Source organism: Limulus polyphemus, unplaced genomic scaffold, assembly GCF_000517525.1.
Source record: "Limulus polyphemus unplaced genomic scaffold, Limulus_polyphemus-2.1.2 Scaffold2625, whole genome shotgun sequence".
Lineage (NCBI taxonomy): Eukaryota > Metazoa > Arthropoda > Merostomata > Xiphosura > Limulidae > Limulus > Limulus polyphemus.
This window is the reverse complement of record NW_013668235.1, coordinates 57,836-74,263: the sequence shown is the minus strand read 5'-3', so window position 1 is coordinate 74,263 and position 16,428 is coordinate 57,836. Positions and strand designations below refer to the sequence as shown.

At 32.7% G+C, this 16,428-nt stretch overlaps 1 protein-coding gene across 1 annotated transcript in view; it reads left to right on the top strand.

Annotated features, from left to right (window-relative positions):
• Positions 1–10,449: 10,449 nt before the first annotated feature.
• Positions 10,450–16,428, top strand: part of LOC106467468 (ubiquitin-conjugating enzyme E2 variant 2-like) — a 9,068-nt gene continuing 3,089 nt past the window's right edge. The window contains exons 1-3 of the mRNA XM_013927826.2: positions 10,450–10,673; positions 13,487–13,635; positions 15,494–15,619. Coding sequence (XP_013783280.1) covers positions 10,649–10,673; positions 13,487–13,635; positions 15,494–15,619 — 300 coding nt within the window. The 5' untranslated portion in view covers positions 10,450–10,648. The remainder of the gene's footprint in view (positions 10,674–13,486; positions 13,636–15,493; positions 15,620–16,428) is intronic.

The window sequence follows — 16,428 nt, the reverse complement described above, 5'->3', positions numbered from 1 at the left end:
ACAAACAAACAAACAAGCCCTGGAACCATTCACGTTCGAATGTAAGGACCGAGATCCCCAGACCATTACACGATTCGCTGACAGGACAAAAAAAGGATATTTCAGAACATCTTTAGTGAAGTCATAGCCATCTTTCCTGCCAGCGAAGACGCTTAATTACCAGTTAGTGGATCTTAGTCCTATGTGCAGATAAAGCAAGGATAAGTTAAGTTTTTACATGAGTGAGTCTTTGTGTTCAAATTGAACTGAAATAAATAATAACTTTTAGAAAATTTTACAAATTAACTATGAGCACCAAGCATATGTGCACCACACATTTTGATCTCTTTTTAAAAAACCCAAATTTTGACTGCAGTGTTAAATGTAAGATGATATCCTTGTGCAACAATACTATGCTGATTTTCTGGAAATACTTTGCAGACACCCTCAGTATATTATTGCGATTGTTGGTTTTGTAACTATGGTGTAAGAGTTTTAAATACATTCTTTGGAATTAGGATGAGAATTTATAGTTAAAAGTTACTTTTACATTGTATCAGCTTTTGAACCATTAAGATCAGACCAGTAGTTTGAATAGCTTTTGAGTTTTATACAGAATTAGAAAAAACCAATAGTATAGATTATTTATTACCATTATACAACTACTACTAACTGATTATTTAGCAAACACTGAAATCCTATCAGCATAGTGAAAATTTGTTCGAAATGGATTAAAAACATGAAACCTGGCTTAATAGTTGGTATGGTAGTAAAGATCATGTTCAGATATAGACATATTTGAAGTTCATCTAAGGAGGCTGTAATAATTTATAAAAATAAGCAAGTTGTGATTTAAATTTGTTAATTTTGGTTTAAAAAAACATGGAATAAACCCTGATGGCTGGTAAATTAGAACTAGTCCATTTGAAATGTGTTTTCAGCTGAATGTTGTCCTGAAACGGTTATGATGGTCATCAAATCCAAGATGGTCATTAAGAAATCTCAAATATATGTATTAATTTAGGTATTTTAGTTAAAAGTTTGAACCTAGATATAATAGCAAACAAACATTTTAAAATATTGTTATGACAGCGGAAGTCACGTGACGCTGCTGGCGCGTTTGGCGCTGGTAGCGTGCGTGATGAGTTTCGCGAATGTTCGGGGAAGTCTGAGTATGTTCCAAGTGCCCTCTTTGTTGGTATATAAGCCTGGCAGAGAAAGCCAGCGGGGATATAAATGAAGAGAGAACAGTAGTTACGTTGAGTTCCGTGTAATTTATGATTCTGTTAGTTTCGAGCGAGTGAGCCGTAATGTGTGTTTTTTGCCCTCGTCGAGAGCGAAGTTATCGAGATTGTGAACTGCTGTGAGTTATAGCGTATATTATAAAAGTTGTTAAGTTTAAAGTGACGAGAAACGTACTGATTGTGGAACTACTGTGTACTAAAAGTTTTTATCGAGGAAGAATAAACTGGTTTAATAAAGAAATGACTTGTATCGTTGAAGATCCTCGGAAAGAATTTCTACCAGAAACAAGCAGATACGTAACAACATAGAAACCAACTTAACTTGTTGTCAAATGGCTGACATATCTAAATTGGATGACAAGAACGTTTCTAAAATGCAGTAATATATGCTGATAGCGATTTGTACTTTTGGTAAAAACATAAAGTTATGTATGATGACATGAATACAGATTTTCAATTAAAACACCACTTGTCAATCTTTAACGACATCAACAACTTATTCCGATATAAAATAATACCAGAAAATGTTACTTTTTTAATTTCCTGGTTGTAGTCTCTACCTCATTTACATACTGAGGTACACTTTATTTCAGCACTAACACATTTACACCTCTTTTTATCACGCATGTATGTGGGGAGGGGGGTCGGCCGAAATCCCCCTAATATGGTAAACTAACACACAAGGAATGATCAAAATAATACCGTATCTTGTAAAAGATGCGCACATTTTATCACATAATCATCAATCTTAAGGGTAGACGCTTGAAAAAGGTACCTGAAAAGTCATCACACACAAAAAATAAACTTTCCTGGAATATAATACAACTTTCACCAGAAGCATGGCATGGTTGAAATTTGCGGGTTCAAATGCCCATTCCATCAAACATGCTCGCCCTTTCAGCTGTGGGTGCGTTATATTCGTTGGTAAAAGAGTAGCCCAAGAGTTGGCGGTGGTTGGTTTTGACTAGCTGCCTTCCCTCCAGTTTTACACTGTTAAATTAGGGACGACTAGCGCAGATAGCCCTCGTGTAGCTTTGCGTGACAAACAAACAAAAAAAATCTTCTAGTCTTTCATTGTAGAGATAAATAGACAAACAACCTAACATCTTATACAGCCTCCCAGTGGCACAGTGGTATGTCTGCGGACTTACAACGCTAGAATCCGGGTTTCGATACCCGTGGTGGGCTTTGTGTAGCTTTGTGCTTAATTACAAACAAACAAACGTCCTATATATATTATAGGCAGGCTTTTCATAACCTGCTCCTTCATCTGACCTCAGAACACAGCAGATTTCCTGTCGTTCTTTTATTAAACAAAACTTTTCAGTCTATAGCTACTATTTATTTATAAGTTCCTAGTAAAGTCAATCTTCATTGATTTTGACAAGTCAATCACTTTAAATAAATATATTAAAACACATAAACCTGTCCTTTGCCTCCTAAAATAATTCCTATACAATCTATACATCCTTCAGTAGGTCTGTAACATTTCCTGATTGGCTAAAGGACACGCCAATCAGTGATTGCTTTACCGGCTAACGTTGATCTGACTCATTTTATAAGCTGTACTATTTCCTATAGATCATTTTCCAGATGGCTCTGCTATGATTAGTGTCTGACGAAAAGCTTCAGCAGATATTTCCTTTGTAACATCTCAACCAACAATTGGTCCAGTTATCAACGCTATGTTCAAGTTTGGAACAACTCGACTTTCAAGATCTACGTATAAACATGAGCCGATGCTTACATTTATGAACGTTATATCTTAAGATCAGTGCAAGAACTCAGCTAACAGATGTTTCTATATATCAAAGTTATCGTCAAGTTTTTCTCTTGGTATACATGATACAAGTCAAATATTTATTTACTTAACTTTTTACGTCTTACCTTTTGCAAGATTTGACAGTTTCAAGAAATAGTAGGAATAAGAATTTTTAACTTCAAGTAAAATAATGCATTTAGAAAGATTGTATTGTAATTTACGTTAAACGATAATAGAAATAAACGTTGTTCGATTAACATACGGGTATTTTAATGTTTAGTGAGGATCCTAGTAATTAATTTCTTCAAAAATATAATAACAGCGACTGTTAATAAGTGCTTTACTGAATGAAATTGTTACTTGTTGATGATCTATATTGTGGATCAAAACGTTGTAATAATTAAAACCAGAATTCCCCTATTCTAAAAGATGCTGTTATTGTATTTTTGAATAAATATAGTTTATTCAAGTTCCCCACCCCCCAATATTTTTTTTAATATTCTCTACAAATTAAGTTTAGAAATAATAATGTTTGTCCAAACAGGTCTGGTTTATATTAACCGAAAAACAAAACAACACTCGTTAGTTACATTATTTAAGTATACTGTTACGTATCTCCTTGTTTGTTAATTTCTCGAGTGTAAATTTGTTTCTTACCGGAGAAACAACCAGAAGTTTGGATGAGTTTGTAACGGTTCTTGTCGTATAGTGAATTACCTGTGGTTAGTGACAAATAATAAGATTATATCTATCGCAAAAATGTCTAAGACTAAAAACAGAAGAGAACGTGACAAGGGCAGAAAATTTGAATCGGGTTATGCAAAAAAGACGAAAGCGGGCGACTTTTGAAGAATGAAAAGAACAGTTACGTGGTTCAATGCTGAAATATATAAAAGCAGAAAAAGTAAATCATTCTGAAGGTGCAAAATTGAGAATGAAAATGCAAATTCGGAAAATGGTTTGTCCCAGGGAGAAGATTCTCAAAGCATGTCCGTTAACTGTGAGTCTAATGATGCTCTGATAGATACATCTGATGAAGTGTCTACAAAAAATCAGCAAGATTCTGTTAACGTTAATACATTAAAATCCGATGATCTTAACGAAACAAATAAATCTATTAGTTACGATCCCAGTTAATGGAATACTTGCTATAGATACAGTAAATTATATTCTCAAAGGACCGATTCGAGAAGAAAACGTAACTTTCCCAGTGGATGATAAAAACAGGCGTTTCTCCTCATTCCATTACATTAGAATTCTAAGCAACAAAGAAAAACAAAAACAGTGTTTATGATTTTGCCTGTCGTCTGTTCTCATCTTCAAGTGTAGCGTTAATATCTCACAGCTTTAATGATCGGAAGAACCTTAGTAGTCGTCTCAAGTCTCACGAGAACAGTTCAGATCACATGGTGTGCCTTGAAATGGTTGGAATCAGAAAAGAGGGTAAAATGGAGGAAGAATATGGAAATACAGCAGGAAAAGCAACGCTGGCGTGATATTTTGGAAAGACTCTTGGCCATAATTCAGTATTTAACATCGCATAACATGGCATTTAAAGAACATAGGTATAATTTAGAACAGGAAAGAAGTGAAAACTTCTTAGACCTTGTTAAGTTTACTGCGAAGTTTGATCCTGTTCTTCGAGAACACTTACAATGCATAGAGGATAATAGTCTTCATAATCATTATTTGGGGGGTGGGGGCATTCAAAATGAGTTAAAAGCATTGATGGCCAAAAATGTTAAATTTGCAGTTATGCAAAATATACAGTAAGCAAAATATTATTCAATAATTTCGGACTGTACTACAGACGTACGTGACACCGAACAAATGACGATCATAACGGGTCACGTTGCTGAAAAGTCGGAGACATTGAGGAACATTTTGTCAGATTTATACAGGTAGAAAAACTATAGCTGAAGAATTAATAAACTGCGTACTTTTACAAATCAACAACCTAGGACTGGACATCAAAAACTGACGCGGACAAGGATGTGATAATGGAGCTATCATGTGGTGGAGAAAAAGTGGTGTAAAATCAAGAATACTAAATATTAGTCACATAGCCTTCTTTACACCTTGCGGATGTCACAGTTGAAATTTGGAGCTTGGTGATGCAGCAGAGTCTTGTACAAAGGCTAGATTTTTTTTGTGTTTTGAAAAGGCTGTATACTTTATTTTCTGGTTCATCCAAAAGGTGGATTGTGTTAAAAGAAAAGTAAATATTACTATCAAGCCTTTGGCTGAAAACAGATGGGAGTGAAGAATGTGAAGGGCGCCAGATATTGCTGATTGCCTAGATAAATTGTCAGAAATAAGCAGCGATCCAACATTTTGTAGTGAATGCAGTTCGAAACAAGAAGAAATTCTGTCGTACGAATTTGTACTTTCTTTAGTTGTGTGGTACGATATTTTAGTGAAAACAAACCTAATTAGTAAAGTTTGGAAACAGTGTAATATGCAGTTGGACACGGCATTGAAACATTTTGAGGAATTTCTATGCTGGCTAGATGATTATAGAAAAAAATAGGTTTCACTGTGCTGTAGTGACTGCCAGTGAAATAGCTGATGAAATGAGCATTCCGAGGAATTTCAAAGAAATTAGGCTACGTAAGAAGAAAATACATTTTGATTACGAGTGTCCAGACGAAACTAGTGCTAACCCTGCAGACATTTTCAGAACTGAATATTTTAATGTCATCATCGACATAACTCGTGCAAGTGCTGGACTTCAGGGGTTAAAACCTACTACACCAATTTTGATGTTCTCTACAATGTTTCATCTTTAAAGAACAAGTCCGATGAAGAACTTTTATGGTGTTGTAAAGAACTACAAGTGCTACTTACGTGTCTGAGTCGTCCGACTCCGATAAAAATGGCGAAGAATTATTTGAGGAATTAAGACTGTGTACCAGGACTGTACCTTCCAATATAGACATTCATGATTCACTAAAATACATTATAGATAATAATTTAATTGAAGCTTATCCTAATGTTTATGTAGCATTAATAATTATATTAACAAATCCGGTTACGGTTGCTTCAGCAAAAAGATCTTTTTCAAAATTGAAAGTTATAAAAATTTACTCTAGATCTACTAAGTGTAAAGAGAGCTTATTGGCATTGACTATTCTGTCTATTGAATATAATTTTGCTTCAAATCGATATTATTCCTCTGTTATAGACGAATTTAGCACTACCAAATGCAGAAAAATGATTGTTTGTGTGTTTTGAATTTCACGCAAAACTACACGAGGGCTATGTGCGCTAGCCGTCCCTAATTTAGCAGTGTAAGACTAGAGGTAAGGCAGCTAGTCATCACCATCCACTGCCAACTCTTGGGCTACTCTTTTACCAACAAATAGTGGGATTGACCGTCACATTATAACGCCCCCACGGCCGAAAGGACGAGCTCGTTTGGTGGGACGGAAATTCGAACCCGCGACCCACAGATTGCGAATCGAGCTCACTAATCACTTAGCACAGAAAAATGAAATAAAATTGTAATTGTACCTATTCAATAAATTGTTGTGATTTTATATTAATGTTTTATTTCACTTAATATCTGACATTTTTTTCTCATCTATGACTTTCACCTAGAACCTCGTTATCTCTATAGCCGCCTCTGAAACTATCTTAACTGTATAGGTCATATTAGCTTATAGGGGCAAATCCATTATAACTATATAGGTCATATTAGCTTACAGGGGCAAATCCATTATAACTATATAGGTCATATTAGCTTACAGGGGCAAAAACTACCTTAACTATATAGGTCACTTCAGCTTATAGAATCAAATCTATCTTAACTGTATAGGTCATATTAGCTTATAGGGGCAAATCCATTCTAACTATATAGGTCATATTAGCTTACAGGGGCAAAAACTACCTTAACTATATAGGTCACTTCAGCTTATAGGATCAAAACTATCTTAACTGTATAGGTCATATTAGCTTACAGGGTCAAATCCATCATAACTATATAGATCACTTCAGCTTATAGGGGAACAGTATCTTAACTGTATAGGTCAAATAAGCTTACAGGGGCAAAAACTATATTAACTGAATAGGTCACTTTAGCTTTGATGGGCAACAACTATATTAACTATATAGGTCACAGCAGCTTACAGAAGCAAAAACTATCTTAACAGTATTGGTCGCATTAGCTTACAGGGGAAGACTTTCGTAACTGTATGGATCGCATTAGCTTTGTGGATTTATGAAATCTTCCACTCACCACAGAGCCCCTTGAATAAAACAACTTCATGAAATAGATAAATCAGGTATACTTCAACAGTTTCTGATGGGACATTATGTGACAAAGTTTGAATGATAAGTTTATGTTAGTGATTCTTAATTTATGTTACACCATTCTTGTTGGTTTTTTGAGAGTCCACTTGAAATTTATTTTTATTTTCACAATGTGTGATTATTTTTCTTTTACGGTGAAGGAGAGAAGTTTGGTGAAGGAAGGGCGGTTTTTTTAAACAAAATTCCAGCCCGTTATTGTTTTTATGACTCGGGCAAAATTAGTTGTTTAATAACAAACTAGCAGAGACCCACAAAACATTTGCGATCAAATTAATATCTTTATTGTTACAGTACTTATTTAAATATAGGATTTCTAGAGTAATATAAAATAATTTTATTCACAGACACCGAAATCTGTAAATCCACTTGTCTTAGACCTAACATTAGTTAAACCTTTTACTAAGTACGGCTTATATTCGATAAAGTAATACGTTAACTTATGTACTTTGTTGCTTTAGTTTAGTTAGAACTAAACTACCGTACTTAATACCATCAATAAATAAACTTATAATGTGTTTCTACGACCTAACGTTAGACCCTTTCTAAAAATTTTGATAAGCTGTTGTTGTTGTACAAAATGTCTGCTGAAGTATATTTACATCCGTCCATTTCTTTACATTCGTTGATACGAAAGTGCGCGTGCATTTTCAGGACAGACTAAAACTGAGTATTATTATAATAGTCGAACCGCCATCCGCAAAACACTTGTGGTAGCTCTCATGCCCTTCGTTGAATTTTCTGTATTCTATCATTTTCACTCACGCCATTTAAGGTAAGATTTCTTACATGTGTTATGTGTTTGATGGATAAATTATGATCTATTTGAAAAGAATAAAATAAAAAGGTTACGTCAGAGAAACAAACTCACGTAGACGTAAATTTACTTAATAAAATTACACGTAAAGTAAACAAGAAAGTAAAGTAATGGTAATAGCGTACAGAATATGAAACAGTTATGAGCATTCAGTGTATGCCAATGTTTTACAACTTGAAACAAAGAAACTTACAAAAACGAAGAATAAAACTCATACCAAAGAAAAAAGTAGCTAAAAGGTGTTAATAACAGTTTATGAAACAAACCGAAGTTAAATTATTGCAAGGTAAAATAAATGTAAAGTTGTAATGAAGGCAAACTTAACTGAATATGCAGAAACGTCTGGAAGCGTGTTCCCAAAATGATAAGCATATTTGTTTTGAACTAACTGCGCACGTTTATTTTAAACCTAAATAAGTCGAGAAAGCCCATAGAAATTGTATTTAGTGTAATGTTAATTTTTTTAAAGAAATTACACGCGGGTTAAGTACTGTTTGTATGAAATAGTTTGCAAATAATAAACTTAAAGTTAAATCGAAGCCAGTCGTCACGTGATGAAAACGACATTTTGTACCATACTCGTTGCATTGAAAAGTTTGACTCAGCAAAAAACAGGTAAGGTGATTCTGAATGGAAAAGTCAGTATGCAATCCGGACTCCTCGGACAAAGGCCCTTCTAACGACATGAGATTTGTATAATTTGATTGAGACATTTACGAAAAAACTTTCGTACAGACAAATGCAAGCGTATTACTTATATAGATAGTTTTATGGTCACCAAGCATTACCTTGCCCAATAAGGTATTATGCTAGTGTAAAACGGAAATATTTATCAATTGTTATTTGTAATTATGTATTACATTTTAAAGTGTTTTATTTTTCATTTGATATCATAATCAAATGATTAAATTATCATGTTTCTCTTGAAAACAAAATCATCCCAAGATAAATCTAGAATCGCGTTGCATAAGTTTTAGAGAGGGAGAGAGAAAAAAAGAAATGCTATATAAGTGTGTGTGTGTGTGTGTGAAAGTACAGTTGGAAAATGTGTGGATAACTAAAAAGCGTCAACAAATATTTAGCAAGGAAATGTCCAAGTATTCAGATATTGATGTAATATTCTCAAGTACATTAATTTACCTTTCAGATAGTATCCATAAATAACTAGAGACACAATTAAGAAATGTATTATGAGTTAAACTTAAATTTTGAATGTGACGGAATTTTGAACAAGAAAGAAAATGGACATAATATAAGCAAAGTGAAAAGTAATATTTATTTATAAAATAAATTAAAGATATGACTACTGTACTGAACAGAAGACAAGAACTTTTATTAGAGATTAAACAACTCTTAGAGCCTCTGTTGATCCTATTAAAAAGTTTTTAAAGTTTATCCTAGAATAAGAAACCATAACATTATATACAAGATACCATCCGTTTCAAGTGAGCTTGTGCTACCCATATAAATTTTACCGGCAATGGTGAAAGTCATGTGCGTGTTCTCATTTTCTCGTGGGCCTTACATGTTGACAGGCAGCTAAGGGAACCCAGTCACTGAATTATACCAGTTTCAGAGAATACCACACCTCATTAGTAACCCTAATCAAGGGCAAATAGATAAAATTAGATTAGGCTTTTTGTAGTGATGGACTGTATATTATGTATGTTTTTGTTGTCTTTTATTCACCACATTGAACCTATAATGATATAGATTTTGAAGAATATGTAGCACCAATGCTACTAAATCATTATTCTAAAGCAGGGGTTCTCACACATTTTTTGGCTGGGTCTCCCTTTGAAATTATTTCAGGCTGTGACAACACTACCCTTCCCCCCGCCACACACAAAGTAATAGCAAATTACTATATACACTGACATATCCGTTATCGCAATATTTTTATAGCCTCGCAACCCCCATTTAGGTCGAGTCCCCACTTTGAGAAATGTTGTTCTAAAGTATTCAGTAGACAAGCTGTTTAAGATACTTAAAATAAATATTTATCATTCAGTTCACTGTCTATCACTGAATTATGCTTAGTGTTACCGATGAGGAATAGAACGCCCCCAAACCGGTATAATTCAGTAACAAGACCGCACCCTAAAGTATGAATCATCTGCCAATCCTGTAATAATCCATATAGAATTTATAATGTCGTCAAACAATAATATTTATGAACTAACGTGTGCTTAATTAAACTAAACGAGATTTTTGGTAATCAATGTTAATAAGATAAACTTTGGTTTTTCATAAACTAAAAATTTTGATTCGTATTTCATCTAATTATTTGTATTTCATAAAACTGATAAGGATGTTTTACTCCACTAGGTAGCAGCTTGATCTCATTATTTTAGCTTTATTCAATTACTTCTCTTTGTACATAAATCTTAACGTTGGTGCGCAACATCATAGTTGATATCAACGGTTTGACTGTTATGAACTTCAATTTTTATTACATAATTACAAATTCATAAAAAATACGGTAGACCAATTAGGCGGAACATTCCATCCGCATAGGGCCTACCACGACTTTACAAGATGGCGAGCTCCACCGGCGGATCAGGTATTTTGTTAAAATGATTATGTTTCGTAAGTCTTATAACTTATATGTATAACAAGTTTATAAGTTTTAACATCTAATAAAGCGTAACAGGCTTAGATTAATTACTGGGCTATAGTATTGTTAATTGTAGTTCAGTACAACTATTACTAATTCTAGTAGTCGTACTACTCGTGACATTAATACTAATAGAAATATTTTAGAGAGGGCTACAATTAGTACTACTACTAGGATAATTACAAGGATGTAAGGGTTATCTTAGTTTTGATAGGTTAAGACTTGACTTATTTGATCTTGATAAAGAAGGAAAGGGGTGATCTTATTGAAATGTAAAAGGGAATTTATGAAATATAGGACTCCAATTTATTTATGGTACATAGGGCTTAAAATTAAAGATATCTTGGAATGATAAATTTCTTTGCAGTCGTGACACATTACAAAATCCAATGGGGCTTGTTACTTAAAATTATTTGTCTGTCTTTGGAGTTTTTAATGTACTTATACCTTTGATTTATAGCATTTTCACAGCAAAATGTGATATTATTTTCTCAAGATTAAAAGCCAAAAGTAAGTAATTTAACAGCCATTCAGAGAATTTTCTTTCTCTGTGGATTGCCTTTGGAACACTTCTCTGGTTATTGTTTTTAAAATTCTATAATAGTGGTTTCATACCAGCATGGTATCCTCAGACATACTGATTTCTGCGTAATATTAGTTAGGTCCCCTTAATTATGGGAGGATCAAACAGGAAATTTATGGAGTAACCTGAGTTTGAAAACCCAACAGAGTTTTAATCAGTGAGAAACAACTTGATTGGAATGTGTGATGTTAAGTGTAAAATACATTTTTATTTTAACGTAATACACATTTACATATATGCAAACCTTTTAACATTGTAAATGACATACTAAAACAACTTGAATAAAGATTCTTATTCCCATTAGAATGGAGTAGCCTAACAGACCACATAAACAAAAAAAAAGGATGAATAAGGGACCTTTTGGTTCATCTCGGCCATACTGACTTCTAAATTAAACTAAACCCTTAAAAAAAAACACCTCAAAACCAGACATTATCAAGCTTTCCCAATTAAACATCCTTAAATTAATTGCATTAACACATCCAAATGTAACCACCCTGTTAAAAACAATGTAGCTGTCTTAGCTGAAGATGGCATTTTCCATTCTAAAATTTATACTTGTGTCCTCTAGTCTTACTATTTTCACCATTAAATATATAAAAAAAAAAGATGATGCATCAACATTATCAATTCCTTTAACAATCTTAAACACTTCAATCAGATCCCTTCTAACTCTTTTGTTACCAAGAGAAAAGTTCAGAAATTTTAAACATATCTTCATATGATAACTTTTTCATCCCAGGTATTATCCTAGTAGCCATCCTCTGAACCCTTTCCACTTCAATGACCCTTCTGAGGTAAGCAGCCACATACTGAACACAACACCGCAAATACTGCCTAACCAATGACCTATACAATGACATTATAACCTCTTTAGACTTGTATTCAATATTTCTGTAGATACACCCTAAAACCTATTTGCCCTGCCACTAGTAACAGCACATTGCTTGGATGGCTTAAGAGACTGATCAAACATTACATCAAGATCCCTTTCTATCATGACATTGTTAAGGTTATTCCCATCCAAATTATACATATAATTCAGATTTTTACATCCCACATGCATCACCTTACATTTATTATAATTAAAAGCCATCACCAAATAATCCAAATCCTTTTGTAAACAGTAGCATCCTTCTCAAAGCCAGCAACGCCCAAAACTTTAATATCGTTGGCAAATTTAAATAATCTACTGACCATTCTTTCATCTATGTCATTGATGTAAATCAAAAAGACCAAAGGTCCTTACACTGAGCCCTAATGTACCCCACTCGTAACATTATTCCAGTTTGATTGAACTCTATTTGTAACAACCCTCTGCTTTCTTCAATCTAGCCAATGTTCTATTCAATGAATCAGCCTATTTCCCACATCTTCAGAGATAACAATTTTAACAAGCCTTTTATGTGGCACATTGTCAAATACTTTCTGAAAATCCAGATATACCACATCCATATCTGTACTGTCATCTATGTAAGCAGTAACCTCTTCAAAGAATGTCAAGAGATTAGTAAGACAAGATTTTTCCCTACTGAAACTATGCTGACTATTGAACAAAGTTTGTTAAATGACTTTGAAAGACATCTGTCCCATTTAGAAAGGGGCAGTCTAACTTAATACAGATGTATAAAATAGAATGAAACAAAACTCTTTATGAAGTATACAAAATGAAAATTAGTAACTTTAAAAGTGTGAAAAATTCTCTAAGTGACAAATTAGTATACAAGAACCCTTCAGTTGTGAAAAAATAAAACCCATTCTTTACAGATTCATGAAAAACAAAAAATAAACTTTACTCAATAATAACAATAAAAATAATAAATGCATAGGAAATATCAAACTCGTAACATAGAAATGAAACCACATGAATAATCATAAAAAAACTTAGTCTTTTCTGACTTGTGTGGACATGCAGAAAGGTACCAGAAATATATTGGCATATGCCATGATTTTACATTCCAAATTGGGAAACTGAATTGACTTCATGTTCTAGAAACAGAAAAACTAACAGACCTACCAAATTTTCCAAGATTTATACGTATTCATATTCAACCTTAGTCTTGTTTTATATGTGTGATGATTATGTTTTATCCTTTAGCATTTTTGAAGAGGCAATTTAAGAAATTTGCATTTAAGATGTTTTGTAGAATTAAATTTCTACATTTTTCCATGTTAGGAGTTATAGTTCCACGGAACTTTCGTTTACTCGAAGAATTGGAACAAGGTCAGAAAGGTGTTGGTGATGGTACTATTAGCTGGGGATTAGAAGATGATAGTGATATGACTCTTACACGCTGGACAGGCATGATTATAGGTCCTCCTAGAGTAAGTGGTTTGTTTGTTTTTTACTTTCAAGATCTTGGAAAGAAAAATTTACTTTCTCAGAAGTTTAGTTTATGGGGATTGTATATCAAAGGAAACAACCTATGAATGACTTTTCATCTACATTTTGTTGAAAGTCTGTGAATTAGAAAATAACTATTTTATCATATTATATTATATTGTATACTTCTTAATTTGCTGTACAAAAAAATCTATTTTTAAAAATTTTAATTGCTATTTCCTTGTGTATCAGCTTAGTTGAGCTGAACTTGTGCATCAAAATAATAAAAATTTTCCATTGCTCTAAATTTTGTAATTTAATTTTTAATCTTTTATTATTTTACTCAGAATCTGAACAGCTTTCACAAATAATACAATTAGTAAACCATGCAGGAAATGATTCACTTCTTCAGTTTGTGTACCTTGTGGTATTGTAAATGCATGTATCTAGACAGAGCTAGGTAATTTGGTAGTTAACTGTTTACATTTCTTACCTCTGTTTCTGAACAGTTAGTTTCAAGTTTGAACTAAATTTATTAACATTTTGTTGAAACAGTTTATAAGTCAGGATTTTGAAATAATTTGCTATATTGTTATTATAATAATATTATGTAGGCTGTTTTTATAGTGATTTGGGGCTTACATGAAACTACTTATAAAGCCATACCTAATGAGATACTGGGACTGTGGATGAACAATATAGGGTACATACGCATCCTTGAAATTGAGAATAGAATTTCAAGGGGTTGAAAGTGCTTAAAAAAGGGGGCCTTCTTTTTTTTTTTTTTGCAAAAGTACTTGAAAATATTATAATAGCAGAATATGTTGATGTATCTAACTTTAATGCATGTTGTGGAGTTGAGTGAAATAAATAAAGTATTTCTTTTCTTTTTAGTCTACATTCATATGTTGAACAAATAAATAGGAATTTTATAAAATGTCAGTGGAATCCAATTGATTTTGATGGAGATTTTAGCTTCCAAAAAGTGCTTGAAAAACATTCTGAAAGTGCTTAGAAAGTGCTTGAAATTGATTTGATCTTTTCAATATGAACCATGACAATATTAATGGAAAAGTTAATATAACTGATGAAATTATGTAGTTTAGGTCATGATGAAAAAGCTGTATTATAGTACACAAAGTTAGTTGTACTTAACCTACAATCACATACATATATGCACTTGTGAACATAGTGTTTGTATGTATGTGCATATATGATGGTGTGTTTTAGCTGGTATATCAACACTTAAAAGTCTTTAATGAATCAAATAAATAGAGATGTGTACGAGTAAAAGCTTCAATAGAAACATTTGTTTTACAATTTACAAAATAGTCCACACAATTTATTATATATACAAGTTAGTAGTAGTTATTGTTTTTTTTAAGTGTATTATTTCGATGTTTAAAATCTAATAACAAGAGCACATGGTTAACAGATTCCTAAATTTTAAATTTAGCATATCTTCTTCTACCATATAACTATGTCTATTTACAGTTCCAAAAAAATCACATGGTTATTAAAAATTATGATTCAATTTCAGGATGTCAAATGTCTATTTTTTATTTTGTGTTCATGTTGTAGCATTATAGAAGTTTATTATAATGAATATTTTTATCCTTCCCACCTCCATTTTTTTTCTTTAATGCAACCTTTTCATGTTAATTTGAAATCTACACACCATCTTATTCAAATACACAAAGTAAACATAAATATGTAATATTAAGGCCTGAACATACCTTGTTGATTGTAGTTGTCAGTAAAAATTTACTTACTTATAAATGAATAAACCAGCAGTTCCAATAAGAGCAAACAGTTAATAAGAACTATGCTTGTACTGAAAGATTAAACATTGTTTTTCAGACACCATATGAAAATAGAATTTACAGTTTAAGAATAGAATGTGGCCAACAATATCCTGAAGAACCTCCTTCTTGTAGGTTTCTAACAAAAATAAAAATGAATGGAATTAGTGAGAGTACTGGTTTGGTAAGTGTATTATAATTTTTCTATTACAGAATTTAAAGCACTTAATTGAAGGAGGTTATGTACATTATAGGTTTATGTTTTTCTGTCATAGTCCTCATTTTGCAAATGCTGTGTTAGTAAATGGATATGCTTAACCACATGTTTTGGTTTGTAATTATCCTGGCAATAATGATTATGTAGCTTACGCACATTTTTAAGTGTCAAATATCCACTATGAACTTTCTGTTCATTTAGTTGTGGGAGAAGTTTAGGAAAGTCTGTTAAAAGTTGCTTTGCAAATTCATTTAACAAAGTTTAGAATTTTTATTGGATAGTCAACATAGTTTCACTAAGGGAAAATCTTGCCTCACAAATTTTTTAACATTCTTTGAAAAGGTTACTGCCTATGTAGATGAGGGTAAGGGTGTAGATTTGGTTTATCTGGATTTTCAGAAAGCATTTGACAAGGTACCACATAAAAGGCTGGTAAAAAAAAAAAAGTTCTATAGGTGTGGGGGATATGTTAGCAAATTAGATAGAAGAGTGGCTGGATGGAAAAAAGTAGAGGGTTATTACAAATGGAGTTCAGTCAAACTAAATTAATGTCATAAGTAGGGTACCTCAGGGCTCAGTCTTAGGACCTTTGCACTTTTTGTTTTACATCAATGATATAGATGAAGGGATAGTCAATAAAGTACTTAAATTTGCAGATGATATTAAGATCTTTGGTGTTGCTAGCTGTGAAGAGGATGTTGCTGACTTGCAAAAGGATTTAGATCATTAGTGAGTTGGGTAAATGAGTTTAATATAATAAATGCAAGATAAATTGC